The sequence below is a fragment of the Ochlerotatus camptorhynchus genome, unplaced genomic scaffold (genome assembly GCF_037179485.1).
Source record: "Ochlerotatus camptorhynchus isolate MF236.1 unplaced genomic scaffold, CSIRO-AGI_Acam_v1.1 ptg000131l, whole genome shotgun sequence".
Taxonomy (NCBI): Eukaryota; Metazoa; Arthropoda; class Insecta; order Diptera; family Culicidae; genus Ochlerotatus; species Ochlerotatus camptorhynchus.
Window position 1 is genome coordinate 586374 of NW_027040621.1, and position 16068 is coordinate 602441.

Consider the following 16068-nt stretch of genomic DNA (forward strand, 5'->3'; position numbering starts at 1 on the left):
AAAGTATCAAATGTTAAGGAAAAAATGTTAAACTCCAGGACTCGTGCCACCACTGATTGGAAGCATTTCCACCAAATCAGGGGAAACATGTCAGAAGGGTATAACTCGAAAAGTAAACAATGACTTTGAACGTCGATTTGTCTTGAATGAGCACACACTCACGGAATCTGACTACACCAGCTCATAGAACAAACATTGTTCTGTCTGATGATTTAGTTAGTTTGAGTGGGTGTGTTGTCATTCGTAAGAAACCGATGAACCGATGAGTCATTGTTTACGTTTCGAGTTAGACCCTTCTGACATGTTTCCCCTGAAATGTACTAGAATGATTTGGTTCTATCTCTTTCACTCTACTCAAAACTGAAATGCATAAAAAATGACAAAATGATACACTCTTTGCACACTGTCAAAGATCATTGCACACAAAATCAACTTTGTTCAAATCAAAACAAAAATACTAGCCTATCTGGTGGCTGATGTTACAAGCTTCTAAGAAAATTCTATTAAAGCGAACCACATTATTTTAATAGATTTCTTCAACAGTTAGTCGTCTGTCACTTCGTTTGTGATTGTAAGTGCACAATTTTTTTTCACTGGCTATTTCTCGATTCGATGACATGACTGGTATGAAAAGTTATGAAATTTGACAGATGTAAACAATGCACTATGAATAAGATTTAATCAAATATTCAGGTTTTTTACTCATACGGTTCAAAAGTTACAGAAGATATTCGGTGTACCATTTTTATCGAATACACCCTTTACTTACGTTTCTCTCTCGTCACTCCAAAATAAATGCCTAAATTAAATCGTATTTCCAATTGATATTGGCACGACACAATGGAATATTTTTTGCATTATTTACACCACACTCTGTAGTTTTAGTCGAAATTCATTTACAAAATTACAATGTAGATGATAATTTGGAGACGAATCTTGATATCGGCTAGCAATTGCTGTGCGTAAGCCATATTGTTTTGCTTTGAACAAACCTCAGGTAAACTAATAAAGTTCATTTAGTCGTCGTATAAAACAATTATCATAGTTCGAAATACTCATTCATACGAAACATATAATAAAAATCTTAATTCTAATTTAGTATGATTAAATAAGGCCAGATATTCCATTAAATAGACTATTTTGGTATTATTATTTTTGAAATTATAGACTATAAAATAAAATGATGTTTAAAAAATTGTTTATTTTTCCCAGAAATATATTGTTTTTCTCTACATACTCGAGTCAGGCGACATTTTGATCAAAAATGCCATTTCCATCCTACATTTTTTTGAAAAATTTCAAAGACGCCTTTTTGAAAATTTTACTAAATCCAAAATGGTAGAATTTTAGCAAAAATCTAAAGCGATGGTCGATTCAAATTTTTGCTTCGCTATTTTGCTTGGAACTGCCCAATTATGAAATCATTTGACGCGAGTTTACGATTCGTGAGCGCTCACTCTGAGTGAACGCTCACGAATCATGAAATCGCTGAATGTGATGCTCGAAAGTGAAATTGATAGGTTTTATGAGTCTTGCACATACCGGTGGAAACTAACGATTTTAAATTGGCTCACTACTTGACTAGCCTATTGGTCCGAAGTACATCTATAAGCGTACCCAATTCTAGTCTAAATTCTAGTACTACACTATGATATAAATGAGGGGACAGATAAAATGAGGGGTTCGTGGATTTTCCTATGTTTCGAGAGGTGCATCGATTAGCTTGGGACCGAAGAGAGTACCAGAGCTGAGCCAAAAAGTTGAGCACGTTTCTTCGGGACCTTCTGGTCTTAGACTTACGTCTATGAAACAACCTCTTCTTATAATTTACAAGTTCATCTAATGATTTCATAGTTTAGAAAAACTTTTTTTCTTACATACCTTATTACGTTGTTTTTGCTTTTAATTCTACTACTGTTGTATCACTTTCACTTCACTATTCACTTTCACTATCACTTTAAAATAAACTATAACAGATACGTATTTCGTTTACTACTTGCAAACTTCTTCAGTGTCTAGTTATATGATTATGACTAGACACTGCAGAAGTTTGCAAGTAGTAAACGAAATACATATCTGTTATAGTTTATTTTAAAGTGATAGTGAAGTGAAAGTGATACAACAGTAGTAGAATTAAAAGCAAAAACAACGTAATAAGGTATACAATTATTCTACTAAAACGCTCATTAGTCAATTTAGATTTTTTATAGCAAGCGAGTGGAAGCAACCCTGCTCAAAAGTATAATCATAAACATTGATACAGATTGTATCTGCAATGGTACAGAATTTTTGAAGCTTAACTATAATGAGGCATAGTTCATAGATAGCACTCGAATCGCTTGGGAATATATGGGATGTCACCGTTATTCCGCTAGCGTATGCAAGCGGTAAATTAATTTGCGAGATAGCAATCTTTCTCACAATTTAAATAACTCGGTGCAATCAATAAAAGTTAGTTAACTAGTGAAATTAATAAGGAGGGAAATGTGGGACAATTCAACAACAACAAAACATGAAGCGAACATTAAACAGTAATCATATTAACGGTGCAGGTTCTACAATCCAAGATGACACGACAGCGATCCCCGCGTGTATTCAGTCCCCCGTCTACCTCCCTCCAAAATTAAACAACAAGCAAAGCTCAGGTATTCCCGGCAAACTATTGGAACCCATTCCCTTTTCGACTTCATTTTAGAGCAAACACGAAGGCGACGCCATTACGATGCAGTCATCATCGTCGACCGAGTCCAAAAAAGAACGCAGCAGCAAAACCAAGGACAAGCGTGACAAAACCGACGAGGAGAAGGAACTTCGCAAGGAGCGTAAGCTCGGCAGAAAGAGGGTGAGTAGGTTCGATTAGAGCTCGAATGAGGACTGGGAAGATATAATGGTTGCAATTTTTCGCACAGGATCGCGCCGAAGAGATCATGCTTGCCGAAAAGCGTCGTCGCGAGGAGGAGAAAGCCAAGTTGCATTTGCAGAACGGTGAAGATGATCTTGGTCCTTCCCATCGCGACAAGCATCATCACTTGAGGGTAAATCACGATTTTGTGTGGGAAAAACTGAACCAAGTGGTTGTTTTAATTGTTGTGTTTTCTTTTTCTTTTTTTCTTTTAGGAAAAATCACCTCCCTACAGTGGTCGGGATCATCGCGAACGATCACACGATCGCATCGATCGCAGTGAGAAGCCGTACATTACGAAATCATCGCGCACAAGATCTGGCTACTAGACTTTCCTCGATGACTCGTGCGAATCAATGAAAAGTTTTATCATTAATTTCCTACAAGATTACGTTTTTCTTCTTTTCTGACTCATCAGTACAAAGCAGCAAATTATTTTTGAAATAGAAAAGTGACCATTATATTTTTTGGCGATCATTATTAAAAATTTACTTTAACAATTAAGTTGCGTTATGATATACTTTAAGAACAATACTTTACATAGCAAGCACGAGTATGAGAAAGTTCAGTGTGCTCGAGAAAAAGTGTGGATGATCTCTTAAGAAGCATAACGAGAATCGCAAATGTGTTCGATTCCAATGTCTTTTACAAGATTAGATTAGAACTAAACCAGAGAAGATAATTCTCAGGTTATGCAACCCTGTGCATATAAGGAAGCAGTACGTTTAAAAAACATTCATAATTGATCATTGATGACTGCGTGATTTCGAACATCTCCTACATCTCTGTCGTTTGGAAAACGTGCTAATGTCATCACGAGAAGAATATAAACAAACTGTCCGTCGTAAGATAAAAAAAAGCTGCTTGGAAGAAACCATTTATTCTGTAGAACAAAAAAGAAAACTCACAATCTGTTCAGTTGTCATAAATAAGTAGATTCTAAAAATGAGATGGAATGTGTTTTAAACTCTAATTTGTGTGTGTGTGATTATCATCATTCTTGTTAGTAACGAAGCGAAGCACCATCTTACATCAGACCAATGTACATGAATTGATGCTCCGCGTTGGATTGGGGTTCAAACCGACGGGAGATTCTTGCAACAGGACATGCGATGACGTCGAAGGTGATTCCGGCTTGAATAGCTGAGACTGGAGCAGTGGTGTTGCCTCCGAGGATCCGTGTGAGTGACGGTTTCGACGCTGGAATATTCAAGCAAAAGTTTTAATTGATCCAGGTACTAACATGTAAGAAACGAACCCTATTGTCAGCATCTGCATCGTCTTCATGCCGTCGTAACCGCCATCCGCAGTTCCACCTCTGATACACCAATGAGTTCAGGAATGCCTGAAGTGGATTTGTTATAGCCTAAAACAGTCCGAACATTTTTTACCCATTCTCACAATAATTATTTCCAGTCGCGTCCTTACCATCACATACCACACTGTGACGATTGTCTGGAATGGTAACGAAAACCACATGGTCCACAGGATGATACCGTTGAGCAAGTTCGGTAACCAGCACACGTAAAACACAAAATTGATTAGAGAGAATTTCATCTTAAACTTGGTCATGAGATCGCGCTCGGTGGATGTCATCTGGCTGAAGCGCGCCACCAGCTGCCGATCGACCTCCTTGGAGGCCGCAAAGTACAGCACCGGATTGGCCACCATCACTGCTATCATCGGCCCGTAGGTGGTGAGGTAGTTTGGTAGTATCCGAAGATAGGCACTGCCTACGTCGTGCACGTTGTGACAACTGCAGTGAAATAAAACATACCAATCATATTAGATCAACCACAACTAGCTATCAGATTTCATCCGTACTCAGCATCCGGAACGTAGAGCACCGTCAACCCGGTCGCTGTCAGTACCGCTGAAATGCTCCACACGTAGAGGTGATACGTTCGCAGTGCCACCCTGGTACCGCTCAGCTGCCGCCGCACATTGATCGCGTAGCTCAGCGTCCAAAGCCACGTGCACATATAGAAATACTGAATCCATGCTGACGAAACGGCACAAAAGATAACGTTAGTCGTGTCGACATCGTCGCTGTCCGGTGGGATAACATTTTTGATATACTTCCACAGGGCCGACCGGAGGAATACACCGAGCGAGGCGCACAGATCGGCTACCGCTAGCCACACGATAATGCTACGCCCCGTACTATAGCTGGCGGCTGAAGCCGAGCCCGGGCGACGACGGTGGACGAACTGCGGATTGGGTGGGTCTTCGTTGCGGATCCAAATCTGGAATGGAAATGCAAGAGGAAAATGAGAAAATGCTTTCGTTTTACATTTAATCTTTTACAACAGACATCTGGTTCTATTGATACTAAAGGGAGTATTCGATAAAAATGGCACACCGAAAATCTTTTGTAACTTATGAAGCGTATGAGTAAAAAACCTGAAAATTGTGCCTTAAGAAGCCATTCATAAGGAAGCACAAAGGATCAACTCTGTTTTGGCCTGATCTAGCATCCTACCACTACGCTCGAAACGTGTTTTAGTGGTACCGAGCCAACGGAGTCAATTTTGTGCCAAACGATATGAACCCACCAAATGCACCGGAACTTCGCTCAATTGGAAAATTCTGGGCAATTATGAAGACGGAACTTCGCAAACATCCCAAAACTATTAAAACAGAGCTGGAGTTTAAGAAAATTTGGATAAAAACAACAAACACTGGGATTATCGGTTGTACAAAATTTGATGGGTGGAGTGAAAAGGAAGGTGCGGGCATTTGGAGTGGGAAACGAAATTGAATAAAACAAATTTTGTAAATCATAACTAATTAGCAGTTTTTCATTCCCTGAAAATTTCAAGAAAATTAGATAATCGTTTTAATTTTGGTGAGTAAATATATGTGTGTCATTTGTATCGAATACACCCTTTACTATACCAAAGGCGTACCAACTGCTTGGCCGTCCAATCTCACTCAGCTATAGCTACTGTGTATGGACGATCAAATGTTAAATACTGTGGTAGCCACAGCATAGTTCTGTCAGAACCTCAGCATTTTCATTGATCCATTGCCACCTCGGGTGAGGTACTCAAAGCAAATGGCCAATTGTCACTTCACACGCCGCATAGAATAGGTCTAATAGTGGCCCTTATTACGACTGTTACTTCACGGTAAAAATGAAGTGAAGTGACCACTTGTCACTCTCGGTGGAGTGATTAACGTGTAAATCAAATGGGAATCACTTTACCGTGAGTGATGAGTTGTCACTTCTACTCAGATGAAAGTTTTTTTTTAACGTAGGCTACTTAGCGCTAAGTAACAGCACCTTCCACTTCCCATACTGTGTATGGACGATCAAATGTAAAATACTGTGGTAGCCACAGCATAGTGCTGTCAGAACCTCAGCATTTTCATTGATCCATTGTCACCTCGGGTGAGGTACTCGTAGCAAATGGCCAATTATCACTTCACACGCCGCATAGAATAGGTCTAATAGTGGCCCTTATTACGAGGGTTACTTCACGGTGAAAACGAAGTGAAGTGACCATTTGTCACTCACGGTGAAGTGATTACCGTGTAAATCAAATGGGAATCACTTTTTTTTAAACGTAGGCTACTCAACGCTGAGTAACAATTTGGCCACTCAACTGGGACTCAACCGGGAATCGAAAACAACCGGGAAATTGATTGGAACATTTATCATATTTATTTTTTTAGGTCCAATATATCGATATATCACTTATAATCTTAAATCAAGCCCCTTAAATCTTGAACAGTTTTCCAATACCAGAATCTTGAAATTTATTCCCTAATTTATTGCATCTCGAGAAGGAGGGGGTTATGGCAAGGTGATCGCCTTTCGCGTCTGTTATTTAACATCGCGTTAGAAGGTGTGATATAGATACAGATACGAGTGGCACGATCTTCAGAAGGTCCATCTAGTTTCTTGGCTTCGCCGATGGCATCGACATCATGGCACGAAACTTTGAGACGATGGCGCAAACGTACATCAGACTGAAGGCTGAAGGTAGGTGGATTGGACTTGCCTTCAACACATGAGAGGAAGAGGTTCAGACAATGTTAGACTCCTACCCGAGTTCAGATTGACGGTGACGAAATCGAAGTGGTCGACAAGTTCGTGGATTTGGGCTCACTGACTGGTGACCGCCGAAAATGACACCAGCAGAGAAATGCAAAGACGCATTATGGCAGGGAATCGTGCCTACTTTGGACTCCGGAGGCCATTCCACAATCAGGCCACTGTCCGGCTTCCTCGAAGCATTCGTCTCCGGGGCAATCGCAAATGGTGGAAGCATCCAAAATATGCGGACCGAACGAATGCTCGGATGCAGAGACTAAGCAGCAAACGACGTCCGCGGCGGCGCCAGGGAAGACAAATGTACGAGAAGATAGTGAGTAAATGAGAGAAAAAGGTGGAAAGAGAGAGGAAAGAAGAAGCTAGTGAGATTTAGGAGACGCAGATTTTTTTTTTCCTCTGTTCGGGACCTAACACTACTGCGACCAGTAAATTGATCTATTGTAGTATATCCCGTGTCCTTAGTTTAGTGCATGTCGTATTACTCCATCACTATGGAGAAATGATGAAGTATTCGATTTTTTACAGTTGCCACTCTTGCATTTATCGCAAGGATCTGACTCTAATTGAAAGGTCCCTCCAAAGGCGCGCCCCTTTGTCAGTCAAACTTGGATTCCTTAGCAACAAAATTAAGGTATGACACCAATAATGACCATGCTTCAGAACCCTAGTCTTAACCACTTCAAACTAGGGAACAACTAATAGAAGATTAGGAATCACACAGATGAAGACAACTAACTCATTTTTTCCTTGTTTCAAGATCATCCTCGGTAGACAAAGCCGAGTCTTGTCACTATCAACAAGGCATAAAAAGTAACAAGGACTAAGATGTCTTCCTTGGATTACTGAAAAATCCTGTTCCCCTAGTTTGAAGTAATTGGGACTAGGAATCGGTGGTAGATCTTACATCCCGTAACGTACCACGAAAAGGTGATCTACACACGTTACGAGGCAGGAGACGCAGATGCGTCAAGTAAGAGTTCAGGAGTTAAAGAAGGAAAATAAAGATTGTACGATAAAATCTATGGTATTGTTGAGGTGATCATTGTGTGTTGGCCGGTTCGGCCAAAGCTTTCATACCTGCTGAGGTCGTTTGCAACAATATTCAATACACTTTCATCTCGTTATTCTGAACCATATATAAATAATCGCAAGGTTCTAGGACAACTTTTATAATGTGGTCACTTTATCAGTCGTTCCGGATCTTCCTTTAAACCAGTAGAGGTTCCCTGAGGGTGTAAATGGTTTCGTTATACCATATATACTTAGTACTATCAATTTCCAGTAATATTCGTAAAGTGAGATGTAAAACATGTCGATAGATAGAGGCATTTCCTACTTTACTGGGAACTCAGGTTGATTCAGGCCCTCTATCCCAGCAGGCAATGAAACCAGAGTTTTTCCTTTAAAAATATATACAACATGTTGACTGAAACCGTTTTGTAGCCGAGATATTCAATTTAATCGTGGTTATGTCAATATTCGCCCACCCGTGGTTTGCCCACTGTGCAAAGGTGGCCGTCTTACACCGATACAAGCCAAACTTTAACAGCTTCTGTAGTACCGCATAGTTTAAAAAACCATTCAATTTTTAGTAACGTTACTTTTACATTATCAATGATATGATAGCCCTAAAACATTTTTAGGTATTTTGATCACTGCGACCAGTATTTAGCCCTAAAACAATAAATGCCGTAAACATGAAGGCCGCCGCCACACATAATGTTTGTTTTTGATGTTTATTTTGACGTTTCACTTGTTATCAAGCTAGAATCTGTTATAAAACAATAACTATACTATAGCAAAGAACTCTGCATCATTATTTTTATTCAAGAGTTGATTGTTTCAATAATCTAAAGAGTGGCCCGTCGTCTCCAACTAAAGATCCGGCAACTAGCAATAGAGACCAGTGACGTTTAACGCACGCACACTAACGGGAGTCTATCGCCGTGTAAAGTTCTTTATTATTTTCCTCGGGCTAACCTCAAAATGTATGTAATTCGAGTAGTAATAATGAGATTGACAGCGGTTTGTTATGTATTTTCCTCGAATTTTCATTACCACAGTTTCACACAGCGCACCAATACAACCAGGCGTGAAAATGTCTACTGGGAAAATGGAATAGAGATTTTCACGTCCAGTTGTATTGGTGCGATATATGCGAGCGTGTTAGTGAATATCCGAGAAAAGTACATAACAAATCGCTGTCAAACTCATGTTGACAGATCTAATTTCATACATTTTATAGGTTAGCCAAAGGAAAATAATAAACAACTTTACATAGCGATCCACCATGTGCATGCGTTAAACGCCACTAATCTCTATGTACCGACTAAAACTCCAACTAGGAAGTGTCAAATTCTATTACCGAATTGCATAGAAAATATACGGTATAATTTTTGATTCACTGCTTCCTGTTCGCAGATGATACCGCAATAGCCGTCAAAGGAAGGATGCCTCGCGAAATAACGAACAAACTTCAACGATGCCTTAACGCCTTTGCTGATTATGCCACCACGTGGAAAATCAAAATCAATGCCTCCAAAACACAAGCGATCATGTTCCTCCATCGGCAATCGCCCAAACTGAAACCGGCTCCATCTTGTACTGTAATCATGAATGGCACAAGGGTTGAGTGGTCCGCCGAAGTAACCTATCTCGGGATGTTGTTCGATGAAAAGCTCCTCTTCCGTTCGCATGTAGAGAAAACAGTAGTCAAGTGTTCTGTCTTGGTTAGGTGTCTGTATCCGCTGATTTGCCGCAGATCCCGCCTCTCATGGGTGAACAAACTGGCTGTCTACAAACAAATCATAGCACCTGCGATCCTCTACGCAGCTTCGGTGTGGGAATCATGTGCACAGACTCACAGGAACAAAATCCAAATCGCTCAGAATAGAGTGCTGAGGATGGTTCTTGATCGTCCTTTCGACACTAGAATAACAAATTTACATGAAGAGGCAGGCATTGCCAAAATAGATTCCCGAATTAACGAAATTAAGACTAAATTTGCACAAAAATGTAATTTATCAGAACATGCTTTGATAAGCAATTTGTATATAGTAGATTAGGTGTATATAGTTGTTGTAGGTTAGTTATAGTTGTAAATAGTAGTTATAAGTAGTCTCATTTTTCAAATTTAAAACAAACCAATCCCACCAAGGTGGTCATTCTTAAAACAGGCCTGATAGTACTAGGAACTGTAATTAATAATAATTGAAATTTCAAAGGAATTAAAGTTGAAAAGACGCATCTGTGTCACTTGATAAGTTATACATGTAGACCACACAAATTCAAGAAATATAGATCATTTAAAGTCTTAAAAGTTTGATTCACTGCATAAACAGGTTCTCTCTAATGTTGCTAACACTTCGAATATAATTGAATTTCACCACGAAAAAACGTGCTGAACACCATGCTTATATTTGGTGAGTTGGAATGAATCATTACTACACCACACTTGCGGGGCTTCTTTCTTAGAATATTGTACAGATTAATGAAGTCATCCATTAGCTTCCATTGATTAACAGAAACCACTGAATAGTGAATCAGCTACCACTTTTATGTATAAGTTGACAAAGTGCACAATCACACAGTCAGTAGTGCGACAACTCACCTGATAGATGGCACCAGCTATTCCGAGAACCGACGAAACAATACACACCACAATGTAGCCATCGGTGTTGAACTCGGACATGAGCTTCACAGCCGGTGGTGAACGTATCCGGTTGTGGCAGCAGAATGTCTGTATCGTTGGATCAGCCATATCTTCACACTGCACTTTCCCTTCGCCTATTTCCAACAAGGGCTAAGTATAAAATCGACCTTGAGCACAAACACACACACTCATATGCACACTTTGGAGTTCAATTACACTTGCGTTGGATATTGTTACATTATTCCAACGAGTTTGATCCCCGGAAAGATCCACGCCACGCCCATCAACTGGCAACTGGTGCACTTAGACTGACTGCCTTCTAATCCATGCTTCGGAATAGAATTTCGGCTGCAATCAACGGGTTCTTCTTACTCATGGAAAATCTTCACTCGCAGGTTCCTTCAAGCAGCGGACCAGCGAGCTTATCATCGAGGTTTTTTGCTCGTATCACTCGTTCACTCCAATCCCGGCTCTCATCTCATCGCACTTATCACTGTTGATGTTGGTTTAATGTTCACCAAAAATGTCGACACATCAAACAAGATTTCCGTAAACGTAATGCTTCGGAAGCCATATTTTGACTTCTTATCTCACGCCTAAGGCGGTTAAAGAGACTCTTTCGTGCGACGACACCGACGATAAACATGTGACACGTGTTCTTCAGATTTGCTGTGTGCTAAAATCCTAGTTCTCACGACGATCTTCTCTTCTCTCCTCACGCCCAAGCCTAGACTAGACTGATACAGACAATCCTAAATTTGCACTGTTATTGTTGGTCAGTGAGTGTGGTGCGGTCACTTCTGCATCTCCCACCGCGACGACTGATAAGGTCGATTCCGTTTTTGTTTTTGCACGCTTTTTATTAGTCATGACATTGAATGGGAAAATAGAAACGAGTAAGACTGATAACGTTCGTTCCTAATAGGTGTATACATTATAATAAGCTACTCGACTTGTACTTGCAGATTGTTGCGTATGGTCCCGACCGTCATTGATGCTCGATGACGACAGACAGGCAGCCGGATGAAAGTGAATAAGTTGCACCGGCACCATGGACATGTGGTCGTCTCGTCGTACCTGGGTATGTGTCTGAATATCCGATAAGAGGTAAGTCCCAAAGAAATTCATATCCCTTCGCGTCCCACTACTGGGCACTAGTCATGCGTGTTCGTGTGGGAACACGTGAAGCCGCAAAAATGTGGTTAACGCTCGGCGAACGGAGGTGCTTCTCTATATATATATTTACAGAAAGCAGTGCAGTGACTGCAGGGAGTGATCAATGAAGGGAAACACACTACTATCCTTCATTTCGGTGTCCTGTCATTAGGTCGAAATACACTAGAACGAAGAACGTTAGCTTAAATGGGTCTTAAAGGTTGAAGTTTTTTTTGTTGGGAACATAACATATATCATAATTGTGCTCAGAAAACTGCGATCTTTCAGATTATGTATAATATAGTTTAATAATTAAAGAACCCAGTTAAGTGAATTTCGTTCTAAGAAATTCTGAATATTGAAAACAAAATTCAATTTACCGCTGACTACTTACACAAGAATAAGAAAGTAAATTCACTTATTTATCTTGAACTGTTCTCATTATCTTTAGCTGTCGAGTCTATTATTTCAATGGAAGGTGAAGAACTGCGTCAGTAGTATTAATGCAACGGTTATAGACAAAAGTTGATTTATTGAGATAAAAGTAAGATATTCAACTTTTCTCTAATGATATTCATATAGGTAGATAGTAATAACAAAGCCTGATATTATTCTTACTATGAATATCAGTATCATCATTGAAATTCAGTGCTAGACTAATAGGGTAGAGAACTACTTCGGCCTAATCGCCCATTTTGGGCCTATCGAACAGAAAACTTCAAAGAAATCCATGATGTCAGAGTTAACAAGTCAATTATGCGTTTGGTACGGTACTTTAGTTAATAAGCTTCCGAACGAAGTCATTGTGAACGCGTGATATGAAGGTTTGCACCAATTATTCCCACAAACAAAAGAAGCGCTCCGACCGAATCAATTTTTATTTTCATCCGATAGGCCGAAGTGAATTCATTTGCCTTTCAATTCGTTAGACCGAATTTAGAATCCGTAGGCCGAGTTTGGCGTCAATAAGCAGTGTTAGACTTTTAACAATATCTCAACGATTGGTTTCTCTTTGTCAAATCTTACGGTACGTACGGAAAGGTAAATAAATTTGGAAGCCATCAGTATTATTAACATTCCGTTTGGTGCCAAACTTCGCTAGATTAAGAAAGACTAAGTGCGGGTTGTGCTTAATAGGCCGGGAATGGGGTAATTAACCCTATCATACATCAATTGACACTAGTGGTTAACATCTATATTGCCGTTCTACGCATATCTGTCCCATGTTCTAAAAGTAACATCTGAGGAAATCGCGAATAATGTTTCGAACCATTTCTGCTCATGGGAAGATAAGTTAAAATAATTTAGTGCATTGTTCACATTTCAACAGAATCAATTTGTTTTAGTGAAAACTACAGAAATTACCTTCAATGAAATTAGTTAAGCCTATTTTTATACGAAAACAATTCTGTGGGACTGTTATGCTGAGAAATTTGCTATGAAGTAGGAAATTCTACGCATATCAGTCCCACTAAGAACTATTACTTTCCGTGTTGCTTTGATGGCCACGTTGCGTTTGACGTCTTTACTCGTGTGGTTGTGGTTGTGTTGACATGAGCATGCTTGAATTCTCCTCGAAGTTTTGAAAGTAGATGCAAACTAGGTTTGTAATGAAACCAACAATAAGTGCGTTGAGATTGCAGCAATCGTCGTTTGCTACATCTATAAAGCCTTTAAAGTATGGGCATCATGAGAAACAAATGATGAATGCTCTGTATAGAACACAATAAGTTTGTCGATTGTGGACTTCGATGAGTTCAAGAAAGACTTTGGAAAAGTCAACATACACAGTAAGGATCTCTTCCGTACGGAGTTGTCCTTTATACTGCGTATTATATTCAACCAAATGCATCCATGTCAGTATATTGAGGACATTCTAACGACTAAATTTACGAAAGGACGATACGACAACGGATTTTCTGAATCAGTCAACAGAAACCTTATTTTAACTACAAAATATGGTAGCAGCTATCAGCTTGATGAATGAACACATGAAGTGACAGAAAGTTCCATCATTTTTTTTCTTTTTTTTTTAAACTCTTTATTTGTTCCAAATTCAAAATAAATTACATTTCATTTTTAACCTAGGTGCTCCAGTTACTGCAGTAACGTACCAGCCTTAATTGTTATGATATATATATCTAAGTGTTTTTACATTGTTCATGTCTTGGCAATTAAGTATTTTAAACAGGTTTTTTAACCTGCATGTCAGTATAACAATTGATATCTTAAAACTAAAAACTAAAACTAAATCTTATCTAAGTATAAAGGGAATTAATCGTTGCAATTGAGGATTGCAACGATTTTTGCCTGAAATTATTCATTATTTTGTTGGACATTTGTGCTAAAGTCTCAACATTCGAAATTCTATGTACTTCGGTTGTACTGTACCAGGGAGGCAACTTCAAAATCATTTTCAGAACTTTGTTCTCAATCCTTTGAAGTGCTTTTTTCCTGGTAGTGCAACAACTAGACCATATTGGCACAGCGTAAAGCATGGCCGGTCTAAAAACTTGTTTAAATATTAGAAGTTTATTCGTCAGGCAAAGTTTGGATTTCCTGTTTATAAGAGGATACAAACATTTAATATATTTGTTACATTTGGCTTGAATGCCCTCAATGTGATCTTTAAAAGTTAATTTTTGGTCAAGTATTAATCCAAGAAATTTCACTTGGTTTGACCAGGAAATTGGAACTCCGTTCATAGTGACTATATGACTACTACTAGGTTTCAAAAACGAAGCTCTAGGCTTGTGTGGAAATATTATAAGTTGAGTTTTGGAAGCGTTGGGAGAAATCTTCCATTTTTGTAAATAAGAAGAGAAAATATCTAAACTTTTCTGCAGTCTGCTGCAAATAACACGAAGACTTTTTCCTTTAGCGGAAATGCCTGTGTCATCAGCGAACAAAGATTTGTGGCAACCCTGAGGCAAATCAGGGAGGTCCGAAGTGAAAATGTTATACAATATAGGCCCAAGAATGCTACCCTGAGGAACTCCTGCTCTAACAGATAGTCGATTAGATTTGGAATTTTGATAATTTACCTGCAGAGTTCTGTCAATTAAATAATTTTGAACTAATTTCATAATATAAATTATGAAAATTAAACTTTTTCAATTTAGCAATCAAACCTTCATGCCAAACACTGTCGAATGCTTTTTCTATGTCTAGAAGAGCAACTCCAGTTGAGTGGCCTTCCGATTTGTTTGAACGAATTAAATTGGTAACTCTTAAGAGTTGATGAGTAGTTGAATGCCCATGGCGAAATCCAAACTGCTCATCTGCAAAAATTGAGTTCGTATTGATGTGAAGCATCATTCTATTCAAAATTATCTTTTCAAAAAGTTTACTTATTGAAGAAAGCAAACTTATTGGACGGTAGCTAGAAGCTTCAGCTGGATTTTTATCCGGCTTCAAAATTGGAACAACTTTTGCATTTTTCCATTTATCAGGAAAGTATGCCAAATGGAAACATCTGTTAAATAATTTTACCAAGAAAGACAAGGTACTCTCTGGGAGTTTTTTGATGAGGATATAGAAAATTCCATCATCACCTGGAGCTTTCATATTTTGAAACTTTTTAGTTATAGACCTTACTTCGTCCAAATCAGTCCCCCAGGAATCATCAAAAATATTTTCCCGAGAGAAAATATTCAGAAAATCCCGAGCAACCTGATTCTCAATAGGACTAGTAAGACCCAAACTGAAATTATGGGAACTCTCGAATTGCTTAGCAAGTTTCTGAGCTTTTTCCAAATTTGTGATCAAAATTTTACCACCTTCTTTAAGCGCTGGAATAGGCTTTTGAGGTTTTTTCAAAATTTTTGTGAGTTTCCAAAAGGGTTTGGAACTCGGGTCTAATTTAGAAACAATATTTTCAAAAGTTTTGTTCCTCAGGGCAGAGAATCGCTTTTTAATTTGTTTTTGCAAATCCCGCCAGATAACTTTCATGGCAGGATCGCGTGTTCTTTGATATTGTCTCCTACGGACATTTTTAAGACGGATCAAGAGCTGAAGATCGTCGTCTATTATAATTGAATCGAATTTAACCTCGCATTTTGGTACTGAGCCAGCTCTTGCTGCAACTATAGAAGTAGTCAGAGATTCAAGAGCATAATTAATTTCATCTTTGGTTTGCAAAGGAATGTTTGGATCAAAGTTATATTCCATAAATGTTCGATACTGCTCCCAATCAGCTCTATGGTAATTGAAAGTAGAGCTGTTGGGATTACAAATTATTTCTTGGGATATTTCAAAAGTTACTGGAAGGTGATCAGAACCGAAGTCAGCATGGGTAAC

At 38.9% G+C, this 16068-nt stretch overlaps 2 protein-coding genes across 3 annotated transcripts in view; one reads left to right on the forward strand and one right to left on the reverse strand.

The window, feature by feature from the left end:
• Positions 1–3358, forward strand: part of tho2 (THO complex subunit 2-like protein) — a 29936-nt gene extending 26578 nt beyond the window's left edge. Inside the window, exons 11-13 of one of the 2 annotated variants that reach the window (XM_065220706.1) lie at positions 2696–2842; positions 2910–3035; positions 3118–3358. In XM_065220706.1, the coding sequence (XP_065076778.1) occupies positions 2696–2842; positions 2910–3035; positions 3118–3231 (387 nt within the window). In that variant the 3' untranslated portion in view covers positions 3232–3358. Of the gene's footprint in view, positions 1–2695; positions 2844–2909; positions 3036–3117 lie in introns of those variants that run through there. The other variant, XR_010517574.1, reaches the window with a different exon arrangement.
• Positions 3359–3779: 421 nt separating this feature from the next.
• On the reverse strand, positions 3780–11342 carry LOC135700270 (G-protein coupled receptor 143-like). Its single transcript, XM_065220742.1, has 5 exons — positions 10573–11342; positions 4727–5148; positions 4331–4658; positions 4161–4268; positions 3780–4102 (listed from the first exon to the last, which is right to left on the reverse strand). The coding sequence occupies exons 1-5, from the start codon at positions 10720–10722 to the stop codon at positions 3935–3937; spliced, it is 1176 nt and encodes a 391-aa protein (XP_065076814.1). The 5' UTR covers positions 10723–11342; the 3' UTR covers positions 3780–3934.
• Between the last annotated feature and the right edge of the window lie 4726 nt (positions 11343–16068).